Consider the following 26,494-nt stretch of genomic DNA (forward strand, 5'->3'; position numbering starts at 1 on the left):
TTTTTGCATCTCCACCCACAGAAAATGTTCCTGTTTGGGGGTTTTTTTCCCCCCTTTTTTGATCATTCTGGAGAGGGTCTCACTTTCAAAAGCTGGTTGTGCTGTCTTCTCATCCCAGCAGGTGCTCTGCAGACCTGGATGCAGAGCTGCCACACCCCAGCCAGGCTCTCCACGTCCCTCCCAAGGCTGGCAGACACCCAGGAGCCTGGGCTTGGGTGTCCAGGAGATTTAGGGGAGCTTTATGAACACATGCTTCTGATCTGGGGTGCACTTCCTTTGATATCGCAGGCATCTCAAACCACTAATGAACATGGCAGTCACTAATCACCATTGCTGGGGATTGCTGCCTGGATTCCCATCACTCTGCACTCACCCAAACATCCTCACTGGCAGATTGCTGCAGCAGGGGCTTTGGGGCTGCTGGGGTCAAGTCTGAGGCTCAGGGGAACCCCTGGATTTCAGACTTGGTGGTGATCAGAGGTGCCGCGCTCGACTTGTCCTGCTGAACCCGCCGGCTCTTTCCCACGTGGGCTGCACCAGCAGGGTCAGGGCATTGCCAGCCTCTCTTTCCTTCACAAATAAAGAGAAAAAAAGCTACAATTCTGGCTGAGAAAAGCCATCCAACCCCCAAATTCTAAAATCTTTGTTGCTCTTAAAAAAAAAAACCCTTTAAAATCAAAGGATTTGGGTTGGTTGCGTCATCTTCAAACCTTCGAAGGCAGGAAAACTCCACATCAATTGGTGTTAACCTTGCACTTACTCCAGAAGAACCTGCCTGGAGAAGCCTCAGAACCATGAGACAGGTGGATGAAAGCCTTTGGTGCAGCCTGGTGAGGGAAGCAGCTGCGTTCCCCCCCGGTTGTTCCCCTTTCCCTGACCTCTCCCTTGGCCCCACAGTTCGGCGATTCCCAGCAGCTGCGGCTGGTCCGTATCCTGCGGAGCACGGTCATGGTCCGTGTGGGCGGAGGATGGATGGCCCTGGATGAGTTCCTGGTGAAGAATGACCCGTGCAGAGGTAAGGCTTGGTGCAATCAGTGTCTTCCCACCCACTGAGGGGAGTTGGGATGCTGTGGCTGAGGTGGCCAGCGTGGGTCATTATCCACATGGGCAGGAGCTGGAGAAAACAGATCCAAAGCGAACCAGGAACTTGGAATCACAGGGTCTGGTGATGCTGCAGCAGAGCTGGCAGTGTTTATCCGGGTGTGGAAGGAGGAGAAGAGGGAAGGGTTGTGTTTTCCTTGGGTTTGAGACCCCAAAAGTGGAGCTGCAGCACTGCGCTGGGGGTCCTGGCTTCCCTCGGGTGTTTGTGTGGCTCTGGGGGTGATGGAGTGAGGTTTAGTAGAGGTGACCTGAAGGAATTCCAAAGGTTCAAAACCAGGAGGTGATAAAATCCCAGTCTCAACACGCTGGGGAGATGCTCCAGCCCAGGATCTGTGAACCTGTGGTGCTGTTCCACGGGGCACTGATGGTCCAGGCTCATCCTGCTGGACAAGGAGACATTTCTCCTGTGGCTTTGAGCCTCTCTCTGATGCATTTTTAATCCACGTTTTCTCAGTTTATTTCTTGTCTTCAGAGCAGCAGTAAAAGGAACTAATTTAGAAACCCTGAGCTGGGCAGGACCGTGCACCTTAAATACCTCTTTTGATGCTGCTGGGTCTTCTTCCAGTGCTTTAAATGAACTATTTCCCCCCATTTTTGCCTTTGAGGGTGGAAGTGTGACCCTTCTTCTTTATTCAGAGCCAGATTTGAGTTGTAAAAAGGGCTGCATTTAGACACTATTGTCCATGGGGCTGGGTTGGATTTTTGGGGGGATTTTGAGCACCGTGTCCTGCTTTAAGGGTTGTTGGTAAGTGTCACCTCGCACAAGTGCATCCCAGGTGAAGCAACAAAGATGTTTTGGTGCAGTATTAATGCAGGAAAATTCAAGTGCAAGAATTCTGCTCCTGGGTGAGCAGAGCGTAGGGAAGAGAGACAGCAGGATGGAAGAAGGGAGGAACCACCTTGATCCTGGGTTTTTAGAGAGGAACCACCTTGATCCTGGGTTTTTAGAGTGGAACCACCTCAATCCTGGGCTTTTAGGGAGGAACCACCTTGATCCTGGATTTTTAGGGAGGAACCATCTCAATCCTGGATTTTTAGGGAGGAACCACCTTGATCCTGGGTTTTTAGGGAGGAACCACCTCAATCCTGGGTTTTTAGGGAGGAACCACCTTGATCCTGGATTTTTAGGGAGGAACCATCTCAATCCTGGATTTTTAGGGAGGAACCACCTCAATCCTGGGTTTTTAGGGAGGAACCACCTCAATCCTGGGTTTTTAGGGAGGAACCACCTCAATCCTGGGCTTTTAGGGAGGAACCACCTTGATCCTGGGTTTTTAGGGAGGAACCACCTCAATCCTGGGCTTTTAGGGAGGAACCACCTTGATCCTGGGTTTTTAGAGTGGAACCACCTCAATCCTGGGCTTTTAGGGAGGAACCACCTTGATCCTGGGTTTTTAGAGAGGAACCACCTTGCTCCTGGGTTTTTAGAGTGGAACCACCTCAATCCTGGATTTTTAAGGAGGAACCACCTTGATCCTGGGTTTTTAGGGAGGAACCACCTTGATCCTGGGTTTTTAGAGTGGAACCACCTCAATCCTGGGCTTTTAGGGAGGAACCACCTTGATCCTGGGTTTTTAGAGAGGAACCACCTTGCTCCTGGGTTTTTAGAGTGGAACCACCTCAATCCTGGATTTTTAAGGAGGAACCACCTTGATCCTGGGCTTTTAGGGAGGAACCACCTCAATCCTGGGCTTTTAGGGAGGAACCACCTTGATCCTGGGTTTTTAGGGAGGAACCACCTTGATCCTGGGTTTTTAGGGCCGTGCTTGGTGAGATTTGGAAGGGACAGCTGGGATAACACAGACCAGGGCCACACACTCTGAGTGTGGAGAGCTGGGATCACCTCCTTCCCAAAACCTCGAGGTTCCACTGCTCAGAGCCACCGGGCGCTGGACAAGAACCACGACCGGGGCACAGAGCAGGATTAGCCAGGGGCTGGCCGGGTCTGGAGGGGGTTTTGGAGAGCGCTCCACGTTCCCCTGGGGTCTCTGGGATGTTAATTGCTTCGGATATGTCTTGTTCAAGCTGCTGCATTCCGTGCTCCGGCTGCCCGACGGCTGTTGCTGAAAGCAGCATGATTTACAGCGCGCGCCGCTCGCTCCGGGGAGCCCGCGGGCTTTTCCTGCTCCTCCTCTGCCCTTCAGGCTTTGCAGCAGACGCTTTGCAGCGCTGACATCGAGGTTGTTTCTATCCCTTGCTTATCTCAGCGCGGCGCTTCCCTCCTGCAGTTGCTTTCTTGGCTTTCTGCTCCGTAATCCGTCGGCTCCGGAATGCCTCCGGTGTCCCGTAAGGCTCGGTGCATGCCCTCGCTCTCTGTTCCAACACCCCTGAGCATGAAACACTCTGGCACACATCAGCTGGCCCAGGATGAAGCCCACAGACCTTCTCCCTGCTTGGTTGCCCCCTTGCTTGTGGAAGGGAGACGCATTCCAGCTCTTTGAGGCGTTTGGATGAAAGTTTGGAGAAGTCGGTTTTTAACGGCTGGTTGGAAAAGTTGGGAAGTTGGTTTTCCCTCCTCTCTCCCCAAAAACACGTGGAGAGCTGCCCAGAGCTGCGAGAGAGCAGAATCTCTCTCGGATTCTCAAGAATCTCAACCCTTCAAAGCTGCTCTTGCTGTTTTTAAGGCACGTTGAAGATGGCATTGGCCGCTGTTGTGACATGGTGAGTTTAAAGGCCATCGGGATGCTTTTGCACCAGAGAGGAACAGAGCATCCACTGTGAATTCTGGCCCTGGGGCAGCTTTTAATCAGCCAGTTTCTCAAAGAGCTGATCCGTGGCAGGAGGTGGTTCTAAAGCAGAGCAGGAGAACCAGGGCTGCCCTCGGAGATGGGCGTGGGGAGATGCCCAAGGAAGCTGCTCCCAACCCTGGAGCCTCCTGATCCCCAGTGAGGATGTCGTGTCCCTCCAAACCTGAGCTCTCCTTTCTCCCCTTGCAGCACGAGGACGGACCAACCTGGAGCTGCGGGAGAAGTTCATCCTGCCAGAAGGAGCCTCGCAGGGAATGACCCCGTTCCGGTCGCGGGGCCGGAGATCCAAACCCTCCTCCAGGGCAGCCTCCCCGACACGATCCAGCTCCAGCGCCAGCCAGAGCAACCACAGCTGCGCCTCCATGCCATCCTCTCCGGCCACTCCGGCCAGCGGAGCCAAGGTGGGGCTCAGGGGTGAAGCTCTCCCTTCCCTTTAGCAACTGAGTGGTCTCCAAAACCCAGAGGAGGAGCTGCAGGAGGTGTTGGGAGGAGGAAGGTTGGGGCTTGGGCTTGATGAGGGCTCTAGAAGGTGCTCACCGGCGTCCAGGTGGGATGGGGTGGGATGCTGCAGGACAGGTTTGGTTTTCAGGCCAGCCTTGGATCCCTGTGGCTCCACAGGAGGGTCCCCAGCACTCGCCGTGCAGCCGGAGGCTCCTGGTGCCCGAGGCAGGGCTGTGGTGTCAGGAGGAAGCCACCACCCCTCATCTCTCCTTCCCCACCCCATCATTATTCCATCACCCACTGGGTTTTTTCCCTTTAATTTAATTTATGTCATCCCTGTTTGGTTCTCGCTCCGTTTTAGTGCCGTTTCCCCCCCCCCCCCCCAGTTTTCCGGATCCTTTCCCCATTTCTCTTCACTTTTTTTTTTTTTATTTTTTTTTTACCACTCATTCCACCTCTCCCCCCCCTTTTCCTTGGCTTTTCCATTTCGCAGACTCCACACCACTTCTCTCGATGTTATGACAAACCCTGGTTGATAAACAGTAAAGCGAGCACCCCCCTGAGGGGATTCGATTATTCCGACTTCCAGCTCCCGAGCGCCGAGGTAGAGTATGGTCTGCCAGCCCCAAGGAGCTGCTGGCAGGCCGGAGTGCCCCTGGCACGGAGTCACCCTGCTCCCGTGCCTGCTCCTAACGCTTTCCTCGTGGTAGAGCAGCGCTTGTAGCACCGCTAACGCTCCGGCTGTTGGCGTTTTTCATGGGTCTCCAACTCGGCTTAAAACACAAATATCGGCTTCAGAGCGAAGCACAGCGCTTTCAATTGGCCTCCCCCTGCTTCCAAACCACGTTAATCCTCTCGTGCTTTGAGAAATGTATTCATTTTCCCGAGCTTTATTGGAAAAGGGGCCGTGTTTGGCTTCCCGAAATTGAAATGCAGCAGCCGAGTGGAGACTTGAAAATCAGCTACAGCGCATGCGCCGTAACCACACCGCCTCATTCTGCGGAGGGCTTGTGTTTATCACCGTGGTAAAGCACGTCTGGTGTGTCCAGCCACCGCCTTGATGCTCCCAGGAGGATGGATTTGGGCTGAGATTTGGGTTTTCTCCTAAAGTTTTCAGCCTCCTCGTGGACTTTCCCTGCCCTCACGAGTGGGTGCTGAGAAGCACCGGGTAGATCCCGGTGGTTCACTGTGCTGTTGAGGTAGCTGCGTCTTGCTCAGCGGTGCTTCCACGTGGAAAAGGGGTTCATTTGATTCATCAGGAGGTCAGGAGCACTTCCCTGGTTGCCCTAAATTGCTGCTTGCTGCCTATTTTAAAATAGGATCAAGGATGAGAATCGAAATCTCTGGTGATGACAGCGGTGCCTCAAAAATCGCGCGTTAATGGATTTTGATTCCCTCAGCTGCCCCCTCTCCCCCTGCAGCTCCAGTTTCATCACATCCCAACATTTCTGAGGTTCCCAAAAAATCACAAAATTGCAGGGGATGGAGGAAAACCCCTCCAGCTGTCGCTTTAAAGCTCTGTGGGGAATGCCCTCTGGGATCCGTGCCCATCTATCCAGGGATGCAGCACCCCAAAAACCCCCAGGGCTGGGGTCGCTTTCCTGCAGCGCTGCCCCAAACCCAGAGCTTTGGATGGTGAACAGAAACTGGAGCTGCCTTTTCCAGCTGGATCCAGGTGCCCTCGCCCTGCTGGCACCTTCCCCTCGGCTCCCTGCAGCAGTGGCAGGAGCAGAGTTGCCTGTTGTGCTGCTTCACCCCACACCAGCTGCACTTCCCACATCTCAAAGGTCGGGGAAAAGCGCCGTTTCGGGATGCAGCCAGAGCTGACCCGCTGTGTTTTGTGTCCCTGCCCATCATTTTTCCAATCTGGCTGCCTTTGGGCACTGGGAGTGGTGTGGATACACCCCTCCACCTCTCCCTGCAATGGGTTGTGCTTCTCAAGATCCCAAATGGACTTGACTTTCTAAAATGCTCCTGAGCTGCTTGGATGCTGAAATCCGTATTTTTCCGTATTTCACATTCCCTCTGTGGAGCTTTCAAGCCCAGCTGATGCTGTCTCCTAACAGCTTTGCTTGGATTTTTCCTTTTCCCCAACAAATTCCCTTCCATCAGCCTGCAGCGCACAAACTGCCATTCCCCTCCCAATTTTCAGGATTCGAGCTTTTCCCTTATTTTATGAGCTGCTGCTGAAACGGCAGCTTGTGCCCTCCCTGACCATTGAGATGGGGGTTCCTTAAAAGCCCAAATTCTTGCTGAGGATCTGATCTCGGATGTGACCTCGGCCCAGCACGGTGCAGGTGACAGCTAAAGGGTGTCCCACGTGTGCTTCCTCCCAAGGTGACCCCCTCGGCGGGCAGCAAGCTGAAGCGCCCCACCTTCCACTCCAGCCGGACCTCCCTGGCTGGGGACACCAGTAACAGCTCCTCACCGGTCTCGACAGGTGCCAAAACCACTCGGGCAGGTGAGTTTAGGGAAAAGATGGAAAAACTCCTGTCGCCGCTTAAATCAGTAGAGAAAATACAGAATATTTTGGGGGTGGGCTGGAGGAGGAGATGCTGGCGCAGCTCTGCACTCCAAGGAACTGCTGAAATCCGGGGAGGAACCAACCCTGCTGTTGAACCTCCCGTCTCAGCGGTGCCGCTGTGGACGCAGCAGGGACGGGGATGTCGCTGTTGGTTTGGGGCTGGGGGAGGATGAAACCCTTTAAACCCTCCTGCTCAAGTGCTGGGCTCTCCTTGCAGACCCTAAAAAAGCAGCCAGTCGTCCCACGAGCCGCGCCGGGAGCCGCACGGGGAGCCGGGCCAGCAGCCGGCGGGGCAGCGACGCTTCCGACTTCGACCTGCTGGAGACGCAGTCGGCCTGCTCGGACACCTCGGAGAGCAGCGTGGCCGGCGGGCAGAGCTCGCGCCGCGGCGTGGCCAAGCCCTCCAAAATCCCCACCATGTCCAAGAAAACGCCCACTGCCACCCCAAAAACTCCGGGCCCTAAAAGATAATACTGTACCCGCCACCCTCCTGGGAGAGGAAGGAGGAAAAAAAGCAAAACAAAACCCAACCTGTGTCCAGTTTTTAACCCTGCTCCGTACATTGGATGTATATTTATTCTAAATGGGAGAAACTATATTGTTAAAAGTGTAAAAGAGAAGTTGTGTTATGAAGCTGCCTTATTTGGGTTTTTTGTTTTGGTTTGGTTTTTTGGGTTTGTTTTTTTTTTTTTTTCCTTTTTTGTAAGTTACTATTTTCATGTGAATATTTATGTAGATAAAAAAAAAAAAAATTGCCTCTCGGTGACCCCTGTTTAGAGAGGGGCCTGGAAAACTGAAATGTGGGAGAGAAAGAAAAAAAAAATCAAGAAAAAGATTAAAAAAAAAAAAGGAAGCAAAAAAAAAAAAGGTCAAGATGTGAAAGTGTAAAGAAAAACTAAAATATAAATAGGATTTCTGCGCGGTGCAGGGTGTGAACCTGCTTTATCTTTTAGGATTGTTTCCTAAATGCATCTTTATAAACTTAACTTGCTGTCTCAGCAAGGTAAATTATATTTAAAAGCGAAGACCTGAATCCTGCAGTGTTCAAGGAACTCTCTTTTTGTAAATCACAGATACCTCAACCAGAGAAACATGAGGTGAGGGGACTTGGGGCTTATGTTTCCATTTTTTAAAGCTATGTGGTTTTACCTGAAGAAAGCGGAGTTTGACTTAATAAAATTTGCACACACTACAGCAAAGGCCGTGACGATTTGCTGTCCTGAGAATACTGTCCTGACAACTTTGTTTTTAAACAACAAACCGAGGGTGAGGGGGCTGGGGAGGGGTTTGAGGAGGGAGGGTTCACGCCGGAGGAGAGCACAGGGTACGACTGCAGGTCTGGATCACTCGGATGCATCCCTTAGAGGTGGTGGGTCCTCCAAAATCAAGGATTCTTCTGGATTGATGGCTTAACGAGCCCGACCCGAGGCGTTCCTTACACAATCGCTGTTTTATCTGCATCTCTTTGTTTCCTATTTATTATTTAACTGGTCATTCCACTTCCAGCCAGGCTGAGATTGATGTGAACTCTGCTCCTAGGAGAAATCTGGACTTACACGCACAGTTGCTTGTCCTTGAAATGAGTCTCACCAGCACACTCGCTGCAAGTCCTGTCTCGCTTTTGTACGCTCCTTTTTCTTTGTAATAAAATCCAACTGACCAAGTGACCAGGAGACGGGCCGGGGGCGAGGGCTCTCCACAGCTCCTGTATTTATTAAATAGTGTTCCTCTCCGGCTCTGACCGTGTTGCTGTGTGATTCTCTCAATTGGTTTCAAATTGAGGCAAAACTGAAGCTCTACCAATGAATTGTTTAAAAACCAGACACATTTTTGTATTAAAATTGCTTGCGGTAATAAACAATCTTGCCTCCTACTTTATTCCCCAGTGTTAGCTTTGTGAGGGTGAGCTGGAGCTGCTTATCCCGTGTGGGAAGGCGGTGCCTGTGCAAGTCGGGGGGTGTTTGCACGCTGCTTTTCCTTGGGGGGTGGAGCAGGGAACCACCCAGCCCCAAAATTAAAAGGTCCAGGAGGGTGGGTGAGGCTGGTGAGGGCGCTCAGTGGGTGCCTGTGAGGGGAAGGGATGCAAGGGGGTGTGCAAGAGTTTGGGTGGCCTTGGGGGCGGATGCCCATGGGGGTGAGCGTCTCCAGGTGTGGTGTTCGTGGATTTGGGTGTCGGTGAGGGTGGGTGTCCCTGGGTTTGGTTTCCTACGACGTTGAGTATCCCCAGGTGTGGGTGGTCAGGGGTTTGAGTGTCAGTGAGGGTGGGTGCACCTGGGTTTGGTTTCCGACGAGGGCGAGCCTCCCTAGGAGTGGGTGCCCATGGGGTGAGCATCCCTAGGAATGGATTTCCATGGGTTTGCTCACCCGCGAGCGGGAGCATCCCCAGGGATGGGTCCCCCACGGGTTTGGGTCCCCTCGAGGGTGAGCATCCCTGGGGACGGATGGGTGCTCGTGGGTTGGGGTGTGAGCGAAGGTGGGACCCTTTGGGTGCCCGCGAGCACAGGCATCCCTAGGGGTGGGTTCCCATCAATTTGGGTGTCCACGGCTTTGGGTGCCCGTCGATTTTCACACCCAGCCATGCTCCCCGTGCCCCGGAGCCGCCGGGCGGGGAGGGCCGGGGCGTCCCGGGGCCGGGGCGGTGCCGCTGGAGGGACCGTCCCTTTCCCTCGCCCCGCCGGGGCGGGCCGCGGCCGGAGCCGGGGCCGTGCCGGTGCCCGGGGCCGCACCGCACCGGGCGGGCGGGGGGTCCCGGCGGTGCCATGGGGCGCGGGGCGGGCGGGGGGCGGCGTGGGGCCGTGGCGCTGCTGTGGGTGGCGGCCGTGCTGTGCCAGCTGGGCAGCGGCAGCGTCCTCCGCCGCCGGCTCCACGCCGCCGGGGTCCCGCAGCGGCGGCTGAGCGGCGGCGAGCGGCGGGACGTGCAGCGGGAGATCCTGGCCGTGCTGGGGCTGCCCGGCCGGCCCCGGCCCCGCGCCCCCGCTCGCGCCCCCGCCGCCGCCGCGCCGCTCTTCATGCTCGATCTGTACCACGCCGTGGCCGGCGAGGAGGAGGAGGAGGGCGAGGAAGCGGCGGTGTCGCGCCCGGTGCTCACCGGGCTCAGCACGCAGAGCCCCCCGCCCGGCAGCATCGTGAGCCGCGCAGACACCGTGGTCAGCCTCGTCAACATGGGTGAGAAACGCTCCGGGGGCACCGAGGGTATCGGGGCGGAGCGGGGGACACCGGGCTGTGCGGGGCATCGGGGGGACCGGAGCGCGGCGGGGAGTACCGGGGATAGCGGGACGTGCGGGCAGGATCCCGGCGGCTTTGGCAGCACCGGGGGCATCGGGATGATCGGAGCGCACCGGGGCTCACCGAGGGCGCCGGGAGGCGATACCGGGGCGTGCGGGCAGGATCCCGGCGCCAGGAGCAGACCGGAGCTTGTGGAGGCACGGGAGCGCACGGGGACGATCCAGGCGGCTTAGGAAGGACCGGGGGCGGGGACCGGGGGGCACGGAGGGACCGAGGGGACCAAAGCAGACAGGAGTGGACCGGCAGGAGCGGGGAGGAGGCGGCGGCTGAGCCCCGCACAGCGCAGAGCCGGGGAGGCACCGAGGGGACACCGGGACGGGGCGCAGGGGGCTGAGCTGACCCGAACCCCCGGTCCGTGACTGTGGTACCGGCAGCTCCGAGCATCCCTCGGCCCTGGGGCGGTTTCTCAGGGCGTCCTTGTTCAAATGAGGAACTCTTTTGCCCCAGGTTAAGCTCAATAACGGGGGAGAGCGGCTGTGGGGGACACGGTGGCGGCGAGGGACGCGGGTGTTGGGCGAAAGAGGCCGGGACGAATCCCAACTCCGCTTAAAAAGGGGAAATGGAGAAGGGGAATGTCCTGCAGCGAGGCTGAGGGAGGCTCGTCCACCCTGCACTGCCCATTTCGGTGGGCACAAGGACTGGGGCGCAGGGCAGGCGGGACAGCAGCTCTGGTGCCAGCAGCACAGTGAGCCTCGACGGGACACTGAGTCCAAATAAAGTCCTCAAGGTTGCTAATTATTGCTGGAACCCCAGCTCCGGCTCCAGTATCCCTCCTATTTCCAGGCAGCGGCTGGAGCAGCAGCAGAGCTGTCCCAGCATCAGTGGGGCCGAAAATACTCGGGATGGGATGGATCCTGTCTGAGAGCAGGTGCCCCGAATCCTGTGGGGTTTGCAGAGCAGGAGCTCGGATATGGAGCTCTTCCCTGCCCCTTCTCGTTGCTTTAGGGGGTGTCTGGGTGCCCCAAGCGCGACGTCCCCCACAACCTCTGAGGATGGGGAGAATCCCTCCTTGGAGACTAGAGGCAGGGAGGGGATCTGCACTCCTGGGAGGAGTTTTAGGCGAGGGAGGGGCTGCAGAGGTGTCTCCCACTCGTTCCTACACTCCCTGTACCACGCGTGGGTGTGAGGAGTCTCCCTGGAACAGACCCTGCTGCTCAGGAGGTGCTTGGGGTGCCCAGGGGTGCAGGCACCCAGCACCCATTTAGGGTCCTGAAGGACCTCTGGGAGCTCAGTGCCCTGGGAAAGCTGAGAGTGATGGAGACAAAAACTGAAACGCCAAATCCCCTCAGCACTTGGGACAACACCCAAGCACTGAAACGGGCTTTAAAATGGTCAGGTTTGATGGCAACCAGGGTGGGATGTTCGGGGGAGCCTCCTGGGAGGTGTCACTGCAGGTACGGGGGTGCAGGCAAAGGGGCACTGCTCCCCTTCCCAGTGCCCCTGGAGCAGCTGGGAGAGTTGGGGAACGCAGCTCCAGCCTTCCATTTGAATGGCTTTGATTTCTGCGGCTTCATCAGCCCCTTCATGTTAATTAAATAAGGGATTTTTTTTTTTGTGGGAGAAGGCCAGCTCTCATTTGCATGCATAATTGGCTGCACAATTATCCTGATGGGACATGCAAATAGGGCAAAGTCTGTGCCCCATTGGCCACTTGGACCTCTTTGCTCGCAGCCACCCCACGCAGCCCTGTGTGAGCCAGGCCAGAGCGTGGCTCCCAGCGGCACACCTTGTTCCCGGCAAGGGGGAATGACAAACCTCCCTGGGGCACAAACACAGCCCAGTTTGGGGGACAGGGGCAGCCAGGGCCACCGGGCACCCCCAGCTGGGTTTGGTGATGGTGGATCATCCCATTCCCATCCCCATCCCCATCCCCATCCCCATCCCCATCCCCATCCCCATCCCCATTCCCATCCCCATTCCCATCCCCATCCCCATCCCCATCCCCATCCCCATTCCCATCCCCATTCCCATCCCCATTCCCATCCCCATTCCCATCCCCATTCCCATCCCCATTCCCATCCCCATTCCCATCCCCATTCCCATCCCCATTCCCATCCCATCCCATCCCATCCCATCCCATCCCATCCCATCCCATCCCATCCTTTTTGTTCCTCCCAGAGCAAGGATAAAGCCTGGCCTGTGCTGTTCCTGTGCCCTTGCTGGAGGAGTCCAGCAGGATGTTGTGTTTTTAAGGCCGGGGTAAGGATGGGCTTTGGGATTTCTCCCCGGCTGTGAGTCATGGGTACGGGCAGGGTGTAATGGTGGAGTGGGGAGGTTTGTAATGGGAAGGGGATGAGGAGATTCACAGCACTCCTGAGCCCCCCACAACACCCAGGGCACACAGAACACACATCCCCCCTCTCCCTCCCCGGCATCCACGGCTCCTGATTTATTAGAAAATGTCCCTGCCCGTGGCAAGGGGTTGGAATCAGATGATCTTTAAGGTTCCTTCCAGCCCAAAGCAGCCTGTGATTCCATGTGGCCGGACTCCCCCGTGGCTGCTCGGGATGAACCTGTGCCCACAGCCAAACATCTTCCTGGAAAATCCAGGGAGCACTGGAGAGGAATGCAGGACACCTTGGCAAAAATAGCCACAGCGCCCCAGGCACTTCAGGGAACCATCAGTGTGAGGTGGGAGCTCAGGGCAGCCTCTCTAATTGAATTTTGGGAGTTGGCATGTGCAGCTCCACTCTCTGGAAGCTCATCACCCACTGCCCTCGCCCCCATACAATCACCACCGAAATCCAGCTGCTGTCAGCAGCCGGCTCGGGATTTTCCCACTCCTGGCTTCATTTTGCAACCATTTCAGCCTCCTCCTCCTCCGGGCATCCATCCGGGGGCAGCCCGTTGCCAAGGTGTCAGTGCTCTGTGTGGACCCTCCGTGTGTGTTTTAATGGGAAAAGCTTTCCAGATAAATCCCTGGGATCCACGGGGCAGGGCAGGGGCCAAGGCTGTGTCCCAGCCACGAGTAGCTGGACTGGGGGTGTCCAGTTCTGAGCCCTGTGTCCTGCAGCTCCCAGTGCTCATCCCAGGAAGCAAACTGGGAATCTGGATGTGTCTCACAGCACTTGGGATAACTCCTGAATCCCTCCCCACTTCACAAAGCCTCCAGAGCTTATTTTTTCCTGCTTGCAAGTGAAGGACAGCATCTTCCCTGCATCTCCTTTAAACCTATTTTAGGCTCCAGAGCACTTGATGTGGTTGAATATCCTGGCATTTCCTTTTAATTTGGTGCCTGAAATGGTCGTGGGGACCCATCGGGAGCAGCCAGGGCCGGTAATTACGACTGATGCGCAGTTTATAGCAGCGGAGAAAGTGCACGCCGAGAAACGTGCAGCTAAGAATAACCTGGGGGGCAGGAGGAAGGGTGGCATCTGCCAGGAGATCGGGAGCGCTCAGGGACTGGGAGACACCAGGAGGCTCAGTCTGGGTGGAGCTGGGCATCCCCTGCCAGGGGCACGGCCCCGAAAAAGAAAAAAATTATTATAATTTTAATGTTGTTTTTTGGGGAGCAGTGGGAGCACAGGGGTGACGTTCAGCTTCGGGGGAAGACGCAGCAGCTCCTCGGGATGATGCCAAAGGAGGGGGCAAGGAGAGCAAAGCGCTTGGGTTGGGCTTTTTTAGTGCGTCTCCTCCGCAATCCGGATAATCCGCCCACAGATAATTGAGGGTTGGTGGTGTGGCTGAGTCAACCCGGATCAGTGGCAGGTTCCCAGGCACCAGGGGCTCCCAAAACCGGCCGGGGGGGCACCTCCAGCGCACCCCCAGCAGCAGCTGAGCACCCACGGCTCTGCTGGGGCGCTTTGGGGGAGCTGCAGGGTTCTCATTTCACAACCAGTTTGATTTTAGCAGCAAACACGGTGATGTTGAACCCTCTCCAAGCTGCTGTTTGTGTCCCAGAGGTGGCACAGGAGGGGAAGCTTCTCCCTGGGTCCTGCCCCTCCATGGGAGTTCTCTCTTTTTCTCCCCGAAGGAGAATTCAGGGGTTCTTCCCAGAATCTCATCCCGAGCACAGACAGATTTGCTGTCAGACCCAGATTATTTGGTTCATCCAGGAGCTCAGCTAATTGTAGCCCCTTTAGCATTTCTCCTGCTGCCAAGGTGTCTCTGGGCTTCCCTCCCACCAACTCCCACCCTCTGCCTTCATCCCTGGACCCCTCCATCACCTCCATGGCAATGGGAAGTTCCCGTAACAAATTTGTTGTGGTTATGATTTTCACTCTTCTCCGGGGCCAAAAATCACCTTTTTTTGGCTCTTTTTATCTCGTGTGGGGTCTCTGTGACCTCCTTGGCTCCGACAAAAAAAATCCCTCTGCCCATCCCCTGGGCTCCAAAGATTTTGGAGCAAAGGGGTCACTCAAAGTGACCACAGACACCCAAGGGGTACCTGGGTGTCCCCTGGACCGACTGTGGGACACCCACTGGGGGTTTAGCAGTGCTAAAAAAAAGGAGGTGACTCCTGTGCTTGTGTTTTTTGGGGGGGTGGATCTTTAATAATTTTGGAAGCTCCACAAGGCTTTGGCGGCACCAAAGGTCCAGGAGAATAAAACCACCCACGATGGGCTGGGGGAAGAAATGGAAAAGAGGGAAGAGGCCGAGGGGCTGCAGAGGGTTTGGGGGGCTGGCGGGTGCCCCCCGAGGGGGGCAGGGGTTGGGTCAGGTGCCCGCAGCATCTCCTGCCGCAGCTGGCAGCCGCCCCGCCGGAGCAGGAAGCGTTCTCCGCATCCGCCCTGCCCGCCTGGCCCCGGGCTCTTTTTATAACCCAGCTTGTGGTGAGGCCGGGAGCTGGAGGGAATGTGGGATTCGGGGGGGGAAAAAAAAAAAAAAAAAAAAAAGAAAAAGAGAGAAAAGGGGGCAAAAAAAAAAAAAAGAGGAAAAAATAAGAAGGAAAAAATGGGTACGTCAGTAAAATCTCGGTGCTGGGTTTGGAGGGACGCTCTGCTCCCTGTGTGTGAATGGGAATGGTGACCTCACGGTGGATTAAATTTGGAGTATTTCTCCCCCCCTGGAATTGGTTAAAAAATGCATTTAAAAGGTTTCTTTTTGATTTAGTTAATTATTTGTTTGTTTTAGTTTTAAAAGAAAGCGCCAAGTCAAATTGGTTACGTTGCTTTTGCGCCTGAAGCAGGAGCAGCTTTGGTCACGTTGAATTGTATTTAATCATAAACTTTAATTATGCTCAGATGAGACAGGTTGGAAGATTTTTAAAGAACAACTTGAAGCAAATAACTGCGTATTAGCAGAGCTGTGGGGGCTGCGTTACCACAGGGAAAGGGAGGGTGGTTCTTTATGGGCTCACAAAATAAAATCGGATTTTTGCTGCCCCAGACTGTGCTGGATTGATGGAGAAATAAGGAATTTTCAGGGAAAAGGGAGGGATTTTTACAGAGCAGTGACCTGATAATCCCCCCAACTCCCCATAACTGCACAGGCTGAAAATCTGTATTTGTGGGCAAGAGGGGACCTGTGATATCCAGTGATGATGGCCCTGATGAGCCCTGGCTTTTTCTGCTGCAAGAAAAGTTTGGAAAACACCAATTCCTGCTCCAGATGGTCCTGATGACCCCCAAAACATCAAATTTTTGTGGTTTTCACCTTTTGATGAAGCACAAAAAGCTGCAGCCCGCGAGGCACGACGCATTCTCTGTGCTCCCCCCATAGGCTGCATTTGTGATTTTGATTTTAATTTTGATTTTAATTTTCTTTTTAATTAATAATAAAGGAAGAGGGCTGGGAGGGGAGGCTGGGGGCTTTACAGCAAAATAAAATGCAAAAATAGGGGAGGCTGCATCCCGATTCAAACTCTTGGGAGTTTGGGAATTCCCAACCTAGGGCGGGCAGCTCGGAACCAGCAGGTTTGTCCCCAAAATCCTTTTGCTGGCACTCAGCGGGGCCTGGCACGGCCATCCCCGACCCTTTTTTTGCTCCACAGTGGAGCAGGACCGGGATCTGTTCTCACCCAAGCCCTACTGGAAGGAGTTCAGGTTCGACCTGACCCAGGTGCCGGCGGGAGAGGCCGTGACGGCCGCCGAGTTCCGCATCTACAAATCCCGGGGTGTCCCCGGCCACGCCAACAGCAGCCTCCACATCAGCATCTACGAGGTGGCTGCCCAGCATTCCAACAGGTGACGGGCTGGGAATGCGGTGGGAACGGGGATGAGGGCGGTGGGAACGGGGGTGAAGGTGACAGGAGCGGGTATGGCATGAAAACGTGGGTGTGGGATGATGGGGATGGGAGTGGGGATGAAGATGATGAGGATGGGAAGGGTGTGGGGATGAGAGTGAAAATGTGAGTGGGTAAGGGAATGGAGAAGGTGGGAATGGAGAAGGTGGGAACGAGGTTGATGGGGAGAGGGATGGTACAGGAATGAAGATGGGAATGGGGATAAAGATGATGGGCATGGGTGTGGGTACAGGAATGAAGATGGGAATGGGAATGGGGATAAAGATGATGGGCATGGGTGTGGGTACAGGAATGAAGATGGGAATGGGAATGGGGATAAAGATGATGGGCATGGGTGTGGGTACAGGAATGAAGATGCGAATGGGAATGGGGATAAAGGGAGTGGGACTGGGACTGAAGAAGATGGGGATGAAGAGGATGGAGATGAGAACTGGGATGAAGCTGGTGAGGATGGAGACAGGTGTGGGGACCAGCTGCAGCCCTTTCCCTCCCCACTCCACCCCACCCGAAGGCCGCAGGAAGCGGCACCGCCGTGTCCGGCTGCTCCCACACTTCCCCGCGGGCCGGTGCCACGCCCTGGCATTCCCACCTGGGCAGGGAGGGAGCTTTTCCCAGGGCAGCTGCCAGGACACCACCATCGTGTCCAGCACCAGAGCCGGGATGTGTCCGGACACAGCTCCGAGGAGTCATTCCCATTAATCATCGCTCCTGCTGGAGCCCTTTGGCTGCTGTTACTCACCTGCTCCTTCTCCCCCCTGTTCCTGTAGGGAATCCGACCTGTTCCTGCTGGATGTGCAGGACCTGCGTGCTGGGACAGAGGGCTGGCTGGTGTTCGATGTCACGGCCGCCAGCAACCACTGGTCAGTGGATCAGAAATACAGCCTGGGGCTGCGGCTCTATGTGGAGACCGATGATGGTGAGTCTGCCGGAGCTGCCTGCAGCATCCGGGGCCAAATTCCCAGGAATTGGAGTCCCCTGGGTGCCGTGGGAGGTGGTGGGGGTTTGGTCTCAGCGCAATTTGAAATTTCCAGCTGCGATGGGTGCCAGAAGTCTGGGTTTGCAGGTTCTGATGGCACGGACTGTAATTAACGCCATTAACACTTAATGAACTCCTTACCTGGAGGGATCCTGTGTGTGTGTGGCAGAGGATTAACCCTCCTTTCCCCGTGGGATTAGATCTCTTCCAGCCTTTTCCAGGTGTGCAGGCACACGAAGAGCAGCTCCTCTCCCGTGGCAGGAGGAGTCTCAGCCAGGATCACCCCATCCATCCCTTTCCCTCCACTGGGGCGAAGGGGAAAATTGCTTTTAACCCTTGAACAGCCCCCCTGCGACCATTTTGAGGTGCAACAGGATCCTCAGGGGGCTCCGACCCCTTGGGATGCCGAAACCGCAGCTCCTGCTGCAAAACTCCTTTTATTTTCAATCTCTGCTTTAACCAAACGAGTTCTATCTGAGGGCAACCCCGCCCATGGTCCTGTCCCCGCAGGGCTCAGCGTCGATCCGGGCTCGGCCGGGCTCCTGGGGCGCCGGGGACCCCGCTCCAAGCAGCCCTTCATGGTGACATTTTTCCGCGCCAGCCCCAGCCCCGCCCGCGTCCCACGAGCGGCCAAACCCCCGAGGAGGCGGCAGCCCAAGAAATCCAACGACCTCCCCCATCCAAACAAGCTCCCGGGAATTTTTGGTAAGGTGTTTGCTGGGTGAGGGGGGGGATCCCTATGGAAAACGCCAGGCTCTGCTGTTCAGCACCTTGAAATCCCAGTTTTTGGCCTCAAGGGGAACAGAGCAAAAAGGTTTTAGGAGGTTTTAGGATTGGAGGTTTTTGCAGTTTGGGAGGTGCGGGGAGGGTTTGGGTTGGATGCCCTCAAGGAAATGGTGTTTGGTGAGCGTGTCAGGATTACTGAATATTGGAATTTTTGCCTCATTGCCCTTGGCTTTGGAGCCCTGCGAAGGTGTCACAGCTCCAGAAAGCTCAGGCAGGAGGGGAGCAGGAGGGCCCTGAAACCGCCGAGTCTGGGAAACCCTCAGAGTGAGCAAAGCTGGGGTCTAGCCCTTCCAAGGCTGAATTCCTTCATCCCAATATTGGAATATCAAAGGCCGCTCTGGAGCTTCTTTTCCCTTTGTGCAGCAACGAAGGCTCCTCTCCTTTGGCTCCCCTGGACCAATCCTGGTCACAGGGGCTGTATCCCACCTCTGAGGGGTGGGACGGGGGATTCCAGGGCTGAAATTCCCTTTTCCCACAGACGATGTCCACGCCACAGACGGGCGGCAGGTCTGCCAGCGCCACGAGCTCTACGTCAGCTTCCAGGACCTCGGCTGGCTGGTACTTGTCTGCTGGGAGAAGTAAATGACAAAAAAAAACCAAAACAACCCCCCCATCATCCCATCCCCCCGCCCTGGGCTCCCTCCCAGGCTGGATTTCCTGCCCACAAAGCCATCCCAGGAGCTGGGAAGGCAAACATGAACCTCCACAACCCCAAACCCCACCGGTGACCCCGAGCAACTCACGGCTCGGTCCAAAAAATCAAAACCAACCCTTGCTGCTGGCACAGCCACGCGGGGAAGGAGCTGGCTGAGTTGTTTGTGCAGGTGGGGAAGGGATGAGGGGGCACAGAAGGGTGAAGACCTCGATGTAATCCCAGGTTTGGGGGTTTTTTTCAGGATTGGGTGATTGCTCCGCAGGGATACTCAGCCTACTACTGCGAGGGGGAGTGCGCGTTCCCGCTGGACTCCTGCATGAACGCCACCAACCACGCCATCCTGCAGTCCCTGGTCAGTGCAGCCCACGGTGGGGGGGACGTTCAGGGTCCTGGGGAGCTGCCAGAGCCTGGTGGGACCCGAGGGAGAGCTGGGATTTTGGGATGAGCATGCCTGGGTTGGAGGGTGTTCGGGTTGGGAGGTGCAGTGGGGCTCCTGATTTAAATAAAGCAGTCGTGGGGGGGGGGATGCACATCTGGGTGGGTTCACACACATCTGGGTGGGTTCACACACACCTGGACGAGTGCTTGCACATCTGGGTGGCTGCTCACAGGCTGGCCCCCACCACAGGCTCACGGGAGGTTCCAATAGGGAATTTCAAGGCATTTGTGGAGGCACCAGAGCGAGGGCACCCAGGTCACCAGCTCTGTCCCCTCAGCCTGAGCCAGAAGGGTGCAACAGCAGGATTTTGTAATCTCAGAGCTCCCTCACGTCTCGATTTCGTGGCTGACACCATCCTGCTCCAGTCTCGCAGCAGCTGGGGCAGAACTGAGGATTTCTGACAGGCTCATGGTCCCTCTCCCCTGGCAGCGAACTGGGGAGCAGGGACAGGGCACAGCAGAGCCCTCCTGCTCTTCCCAAAAAGGGCTCCGTGTCATCCCTGCACCCTCCTCTCCAGCCGTGCCCGAGGCTTTATCCACAGCCCCGGCACCCAAACGTTGGGCTCAGCATATTCCGAGCAAGAAAGCTTTAATGCCTCCATTTTTTTATTTTTTTTTTCTCTTTTTTTTTTTTTTTTTCCCCCAAACCCACCCTGCATCCCAGCCAGCGCTTTAATTTCTGGAATTTCCTGCCCCGTGAGTGTTCGTTTCCCCAATGGCAGAACCACCCCGGCTCCGGTGCTCCCGGTTAATTACAGGGAGCGCCGAGCCCTGGGCCGAGCCTTTGAAGGTGTCGCCTGGCAGGGTTTAATTCTGACATCAACACAGCTTCCAGGGCCCATCCAGGGGCTGGGAACCATCCTGGCAGCGGCAGGGAGGGGCCCCTTTCCCCCCCACTACACCCACCCATCACCCCTCAACCCAGCGCTGTTCCCAAACCGGGCAGGATGTGAATCACCTGGATGCGGCTCTTCTGGGAAGCGCCAGGGCAAAGGCGGCTGCGGAGCCGTGCCAGCCCCGGGCTGTGCTGCAAATAGCAGGGTTGGACAGCAAAAACACCGGACTTCCGAGCTGGGAGAGCTCGGCTGCCCCTGCCACAAATGAATCGCACATGTCGGGGGAAGCCGGAGAGGGCTCCGTGCGCCCCGCAGCCTCCGAGGCTCCCTCCTGCAGGAAAACGCCGGGATACAGCGCGGCCCGAGCAGGGAAAAGCCATCCCAAAGCGGAGTCGTGTTCACAGAGGTGCTGTGGGCTTTGGGTTTTAAATCCTGGGTGGAGAATCGCTGTTGGAACAACACCCAGCGCCCCCCGCCCACAGCGAGCCTGACCCATGCTGCCCTCATTTATGGGGTTTTTTTGAGTCGTTTGTCTATTTCTGTGAGAAAAGGGCCCTGCAATGCCGAATCAACGAAGTGCCGAGAGCCCTGCTCCAACACAAACCGCAGCAGGGACTGCCTGGAGTTCAGAATAAATATTTTTGCAAAAAGATGGAAATAATCCCCCCATTCACCCGGGGTTTTTGGTTGGTTTGACGCTTTTGCTGTTGCCTGGAGCCAAATTTGCTGACGCTGACGGGGCTCCATCCATCCCCCAGGTCCACCTGATGAAGCCTGAGGCCGTGCCCAAGGCGTGCTGTGCCCCCACCAAGCTCAGTGCCACCTCCGTCCTCTACTACGACAGCAACAACAACGTCATCCTCAAGAAGCATCGGAACATGGTGGTGAAATCCTGCGGCTGCCACTGATGGACAGGTCCCTGAGTGTCCCATTCCCACCCCTGGGTGTCCCATTCCCACCCCTGGGTGTCCCACCCCATTCCCACCAGAGCAATGTGCCCCTGGGTTTCTGCTGCGTGCGTGGAAGAGGAGCTTCGGGGGCTGCATCAGAGCAAAATCTGTTCATAATAACAATAAACACCAAAAATAAACCCCTCCCACCCCTTTCTAGAAGTGGATGTAAATAATATAAAACTCCCTTTCTCTTACCCTGCTTGATGAGACACGGATATATGCAAACACACACACATTTTTGGCTGATTCTGTTCTGTCTGTGACCGATTTGTGCATCCAGGTTGCTCTGGGACTGAGCTGTTTCTAGAACTGCGTGTTTCTCAACTAACCCACCTCTACCCGAGTGCTTTTAATTCCCTTAATGAAAATATCATCAGCCAATTAAGCAGCTGGCTGACTAACCCGCTCCTGTTTACCCAAAGTTCACCAAACTCAGCCAGCTGGAAAAAAAATAAAACATCCAATATTGAGCTACGGCCCTGTTATAAAATAAACGCAAAGTCTGGAAAGTAAACACGGAGTTTCTCTTGCTCTTTGTGTTTTAATGTCACAGCACAACAGGGCTCTGTTTGGAGGACATTTCGCAATGAAAAAATACTCAGGACCAGCTAAAATTGTACCTATTTGCTCAGAAATGAGCCCTGGTGTGAGTTTTAGGTCAGGCTGTGCCCATCCCCTGGGCTCCCAGCGGGGCTGTGACCAGTCCCAGGCAGCCTCCCCAGGCTATTTGCACAATTAAATTATTTATTTGCTCTGGTTTGAAAAGGAAAAGGCCTGTCCTGGTTCTTAGCTAGGATACCTGGGGAACCTTGGATCAATAAACGAGTAAAGAACCTGGCACAGTCAGGAAAAATCCCAATAGCTCCACCAAAAGAAGGAAGATTTGCTCCCTGCCAGGGCCCAGCTTCCCAAGAAAAGGTCTTGCTTATCTGGGCGTCTAATTCCACCCAAAATCCAGCTCAGGATGCGATCCTGGCTCTGTGCCTCCTGCAGAGAGAACACCCAGGCCTTCCACTGACTCTGGACTCTCCCTCTCAGGTCTTGCTGAAGGTGCCTGCAAGGGCTGACGTTAAAATTTGGGATTTAAACAACAAAAAGGAGCAAGGAAGGGAAAAGCAGGGCTGGGATTTTGTCTGTCAGGAATCACATCCTTGTGTCTCACCCTGCCCCAGTTTCAGGACAATGCAGAACCCCCAGCCACGCTGGAACACCAGCCAGTGGAAAAAAAAAACCCAACCCTGATGGAAAAGCAACACCCCTGACTCGTGAGGGGCTGGGAAAACCAGGAATCCCCAATGGCACCAGCTCTTCCAAACACCCCCAAAATCTGAACATCGGATATTCCTCTCCACCTCAGCAGCCTCATCCCTCCTGCACAAGCTCAGAACCACACATCCCTTCCATAATTTCACAGGAAACCCCAAATCCACCACTTCTCACCCATGTGGTCACCTGTCAGTGCAAAGCCAGGGCTGCCCACCACAGGAACCATAAATCCATGTGGTTTATCCCACTCTGCAACCTGGAGTTTGGAAATCCTTTCCTTCAGCCTTATCACTCCGGGTTTTTTCCTTCCTCATCACCCAAAGAGCTCCTTCATTCCCTGGTGTTCCTTGTCCTGACCGTGTTCACCAGCTCACGCATCCCAGGAAACGCCCTCCCTCTGGGGTGGGGATGGAGCTGGACCAGGCTTCCCAGCAGGAGAGATGCCAGCCAGGGACCTGCCTCCCTCTGCTGCTGGAAAAGGACACTACAAGGCCAGGGACGCGCCAAAAACGCCTCCACGAGATGCTGCTGTGGAACAAACACGAGAGATTCAGCTCTGCTCTTCTTCCCCTGGCACAGGTACCTTCCCCTGGAGCCAGGATTTAGGCACGGGATTAATGAAGACGAGGGCAAGTGCAAAATAAAACCCATCTTTGTTCAAAGACCAGCCTCCCACAGAGAGAATTCAGCAGCCAGGCCCTCAGTATTTTTAAAACTAGCTTTTAATTTTACCAAACATCAATTGTTTTCCAGAACACGGCAGCAGGACCAGCCCGGCCTGGCGAGCAGCGCAGGCTGGGAAGCGATTTATCCCGGGAAGGATAAATCCTGCCCACAGCAACCTTTGCAGGGCAATTCCCATGGAAGCTGCAGGATGGGCGCTGCTGGGCAGTCCCTGGGGTGTCCCATCCCTGCTGGTTCCCCGCCCCTCCTGGCCGGGCTCCCCCCATCCAGCCCCTCCAAGCGCCGAGCTCACGGGCACTCCCCGCAGTCCGAGATGATCACCTTCTGCTTTGGCTTCCCATCTTTGGTGCCCTGAGCCTTGGAGAGAAGAGCAGCAGGAATTCCAGGCATTAAATCCTCAGGGCAGGAAGGACATGGGGTGTGCCCCCAGCACCCCAGTGCCCTCACCTACCTCGATCTCCCGCACCACGTCCATGCCCTCCGTCACCTCCCCGAACACCACGTGCTTCCCGTCCAGCCAGTCTGTTTTGTCACAGGTGATGAAGAACTGGGAGCCGTTGGTGTTTGGGCCGGAGTTTGCCATGGACACCATCCCTGGGATCAGAGAGTGCAGAGTTACGGCCCAGCACAGCAGCTGCTGCATCAGCCCAGCCCCATTCCCACGTCCTGCAAAACGCTGCTGGATCGAAGGGAGCTGCTGGGTATCAAAATCCACAGGAACTACTGGAAATCAATTATGGGGAGGAACACTTGCAAGTGTGAAAGACGCTCAGCTATTTTTAGCTGCAAAGCTGTTTGTAAGGAGATAAACCTGCTTGCTCGCTCCTGCTTTTCACAGTCGTGCTGTGACACTCCTCGTTTAAAATCAAGCAGGAGAAGCAGCTTTGAAATTGTTTTTCCTTTATGTAATACTGCAAATAAAGTGGGCAGAGAGGGAAGGATGCATTTCTGCTCGATGAGACACGAGGGTCTGAATGTGGCAGAAGAATCTGGCCAATGCAGATTGTAATAATTATAATTATAATTCAGGGCTGCTGCTATCAACACGGCCAAACCAGCCCAAATGCGGCCCCTAGGTGATGCTGAGCCATTTTCTCTCCAGCCCCTGCCTGGAGATGGCTTTACCTGGCCCTGTGTGCTTGAGGATGAAGTTTTCATCATCAAACTTCTTCCCGTAGATGGATTTGCCGCCGGTGCCGTTGTGGTTGGTGAAGTCTCCGGCCTGGCACATGAACTGCGGGATGACGCGGTGGAAGCTGCTGCCTTTGAAGCCAAATCCTTTCTCGTGGGTGCAGAGGCAGCGGAAATTCTCTGTGTGGGGGCAAAGGGGAGGGAGGTGAGAGCTGTGCCACCCCGGGGGTCACCAGGACGGGAGGCTGAGCCTTCTCCTCACCCGCGGTCATGGGCACCACGTCGGAGCGCAGCAGGATCCGCAGCCGCCCCGCAGGTTTGTTCCCGATCTTGATGTCCATGTAAACCTGCGGGTTGACCCGGGATCTCTTGGCAGGAGGCTCATCCTGGGCAGGAAAAGAAAGAAAAGCAAGTTGGGGTGACATTTCTCTGCTCTGCCTCCAGCCTTACAGTCCCATCCTTTGGGATAGTGGGGATACAGATGGCTCCAGTTGTTTTTCCTACCTCCTGCGCTTCTGCTTTGGGGGCCTCTGCTCCTCCCTCCTCCTTGTTCTCCTCCAAAGTCTTCCCTGAAAACTTCTTCAGCCACTCGTCATCTGACCAGACTGTGGCCACAAAGGGAACGGTCAGAGCTCAGGAACTGACCCGAAGGGCCACACCTCAGCTTATGCACAGAGCTCTGAGCATCCCCAGGGATGTTCTCCCCCTCCCAGGCCCCAACTCACCAGGCCTGGATGATCCTTCTTTAATCCGCATGGGTTTGGCCAGGTTCACGCGGATTGTCCTGCCAAAGAGCTCGGACTCGTTCTGCAGAGGGGAAAAAAGCACGACAAAGCCCACCAAAAGGTATAAAACCACCCCAAAGCCCTGCAGAGCTCAGAGAATGGGGTTTGGGTTCTCTCTACAGCCCACAGCACCCAGGGCAACAAAGCCACACATCCCCCTAGAACACAGAGCAGGAGTGGGAACAGGGTCCATACCATGTTGTCAATAGCTGCCGCTGCATCCTGCCAAAAAATCAAAATAAAATCATTATAGGCATTTCTTCTCAAGGCCCAGCATAGCCATGTCCCAGCATCTCATTATAAAGACGACTGCCAGGTTTTCCTAAACCTCATCTATCCCAGGGATGTACAAACTGATGGGTTTCGTAGAAGCCATACCCAAACCCCATCCATGTGGGTCTCATCTTCCAACAACCCAGAAAACCCCATTTCAGATGCTTTTTATTGCTGCCATGAGCATTTGGGAGAGGAGGAGAGATTTGTGTACCAAGCCCAGGACAGGTGATAGGAGGACAAATACGTGACAGCCCGTGGTGACCACGAAGCCAAGAAACCCACACAGGGATGGCAGCAGGAGAGCAGTTTGCTTTGGAAACGGGAAAACAAAATGGGAAAAGCGGGAATTTGGAGGAGCAGAACACCTTAATGCTGTGCCGGGGAACACACACCCGATTCCACGGACTGTCTCCAGCGGGAAAAGGATCCATCCCAAAACCCCAAAGGCGAGCAAACCCCCAAAAGGCTCAAGCACCTGCTGGTTCCTCACCTCTGCCAGCTCAAACTCCACGAAGGCGAATCCCCGGTGCTTCTCTGGAGGGAGGCAAGCGAGGGGGTCAGGGCCAGCACGGACACACCGGGGGGATCCCATCCCGGGAAAAGCGCTCGCACCCAAAGCCGCACCCGGCGCGGCTGCAGCGCCCCGAGCACGCACCGGTCTCGTAGTCCAGCGGGATCTGGATGTCGGTGATGTCCCCGAAGGGGATGAAGGCGGCGTGCAGAACCTTCTCGTCCACCTCCTCGGCCAGCCCGCCTGCGGGGGCGGCCAGCGGTCACCGCCAGCCACCCCGGCGGCCCCTCGGGGGTCCCCCAGCCCCGCCACTCACCCACGTACAGCACCCGCTTGGTGGCCGCCATCGCGCCCCGGTGCCCCGGAACGGCTCGGCCCGGCCCGCCCCGGAACGGCGGCATCGCCCCGCCCCCGGCCGGCAGCGCCTTCCTGGGGCCGCTCCCGGGACGAGGAAATCCGGTGCAGCCCCCCCGTCCTTCTGCAGCCCGTTCCAGAGCCTCGGATGGCGCTGTGGAACAGGCGCGTTCAGCTCCAGCCTGAGCACGGTGTTGGAGCTGTGAGTGCGGAGGTCTTCTCGTGGTTCTGTGTTTACCTAAAGAACGCTTTTTTATCCCAAAGGAACAGCCGAAGTAAGTTCGCAAAGGATTTAGCAGTGGCAGTGCCGAAACTCAGCCGCCTTCGGAGTAGAAAAGAGCAGCAGGACCATGAAAGATGCAGCTGAAAATGCAGAAATGGAAACAGAGAACAGCCCATGACAGAAAGGGAGCCCAAACCCTCGTACCCTCCACTTGAAAATACCTCCCCCAACCCTTCTCAGATCACTGCTTACAGCCATCACCCCCTTCAGACACTGCCCCAGGCATAATTTTAACCCAGCTGCCTCAAAATACTCATTATCCAAAATCAACAAGCAGG

At 55.7% G+C, this 26,494-nt stretch overlaps 3 protein-coding genes across 33 annotated transcripts in view; 2 read left to right on the forward strand and 1 right to left on the reverse strand.

The window, feature by feature from the left end:
- The window catches only part of MACF1 (microtubule actin crosslinking factor 1), a 139,846-nt gene extending 131,160 nt beyond the window's left edge, over positions 1 to 8,686 (forward strand). For 23 of the 31 annotated variants that reach the window (XM_048326803.1, XM_048326804.1, XM_048326817.1 and 20 more), the window contains 5 exons: positions 898 to 1,015; positions 4,038 to 4,249; positions 4,783 to 4,893; positions 6,627 to 6,750; positions 7,031 to 8,686. In XM_048326803.1, coding sequence (XP_048182760.1) covers positions 898 to 1,015; positions 4,038 to 4,249; positions 4,783 to 4,893; positions 6,627 to 6,750; positions 7,031 to 7,284 — 819 coding nt within the window. In that variant the 3' untranslated portion in view covers positions 7,285 to 8,686. The remainder of the gene's footprint in view (positions 1 to 897; positions 1,016 to 4,037; positions 4,250 to 4,782; positions 4,894 to 6,626; positions 6,751 to 7,030) is intronic. The other 8 variants (XM_048326815.1, XM_048326814.1, XM_048326816.1 and 5 more) reach the window with 1 other exon arrangement.
- Positions 8,687 to 9,572: 886 nt separating this feature from the next.
- On the forward strand, positions 9,573 to 21,085 carry LOC125337292 (bone morphogenetic protein 8B-like). Its single transcript, XM_048326835.1, has 7 exons — positions 9,573 to 9,978; positions 16,031 to 16,223; positions 17,050 to 17,198; positions 17,769 to 17,963; positions 18,523 to 18,602; positions 18,941 to 19,051; positions 20,732 to 21,085. The coding sequence occupies exons 1-7, from the start codon at positions 9,573 to 9,575 to the stop codon at positions 20,879 to 20,881; spliced, it is 1,284 nt and encodes a 427-aa protein (XP_048182792.1). The 3' UTR covers positions 20,882 to 21,085.
- Positions 21,086 to 22,896: 1,811 nt separating this feature from the next.
- Positions 22,897 to 25,973, reverse strand: PPIE (peptidylprolyl isomerase E). Its single transcript, XM_048326843.1, has 10 exons — positions 25,896 to 25,973; positions 25,724 to 25,822; positions 25,559 to 25,602; positions 24,988 to 25,014; positions 24,733 to 24,814; positions 24,512 to 24,612; positions 24,270 to 24,393; positions 24,002 to 24,187; positions 23,328 to 23,470; positions 22,897 to 23,233 (listed from the first exon to the last, which is right to left on the reverse strand). The coding sequence occupies exons 1-10, from the start codon at positions 25,924 to 25,926 to the stop codon at positions 23,165 to 23,167; spliced, it is 906 nt and encodes a 301-aa protein (XP_048182800.1). The 5' UTR covers positions 25,927 to 25,973; the 3' UTR covers positions 22,897 to 23,164.
- Between the last annotated feature and the right edge of the window lie 521 nt (positions 25,974 to 26,494).

The sequence above is a fragment of the Corvus hawaiiensis genome, chromosome 23 (assembly GCF_020740725.1).
Source record: "Corvus hawaiiensis isolate bCorHaw1 chromosome 23, bCorHaw1.pri.cur, whole genome shotgun sequence".
In the NCBI taxonomy this organism is placed as follows: Eukaryota; Metazoa; Chordata; class Aves; order Passeriformes; family Corvidae; genus Corvus; species Corvus hawaiiensis.

Coding starts and splice junctions, on each gene's coding strand:
- LOC125337292 (XM_048326835.1), top strand. CDS start 9,573: ATGGGGCGCGGGGCGGGCGGGGGGCGGCGTGGGGCCGTGGCGCTGCTG. Junction 18,603..18,940: donor TCCAGGACCTCGGCTGGCTG/GTACTTGTCTGC, acceptor GGTTTTTTTCAG/GATTGGGTGATTGCTCCGCA. Junction 19,052..20,731: donor ACGCCATCCTGCAGTCCCTG/GTCAGTGCAGCC, acceptor TCCATCCCCCAG/GTCCACCTGATGAAGCCTGA.
- PPIE (XM_048326843.1), bottom strand. CDS start 25,926: ATGGCGGCCACCAAGCGGGTGCTGTACGTGG. Junction 25,603..25,723: donor CCCGCTGGACTACGAGACCG/GTGCGTGCTCGG, acceptor GCCTCCCTCCAG/AGAAGCACCGGGGATTCGCC. Junction 24,613..24,732: donor AGAAGGATCATCCAGGCCTG/GTGAGTTGGGGC, acceptor TTGTGGCCACAG/TCTGGTCAGATGACGAGTGG.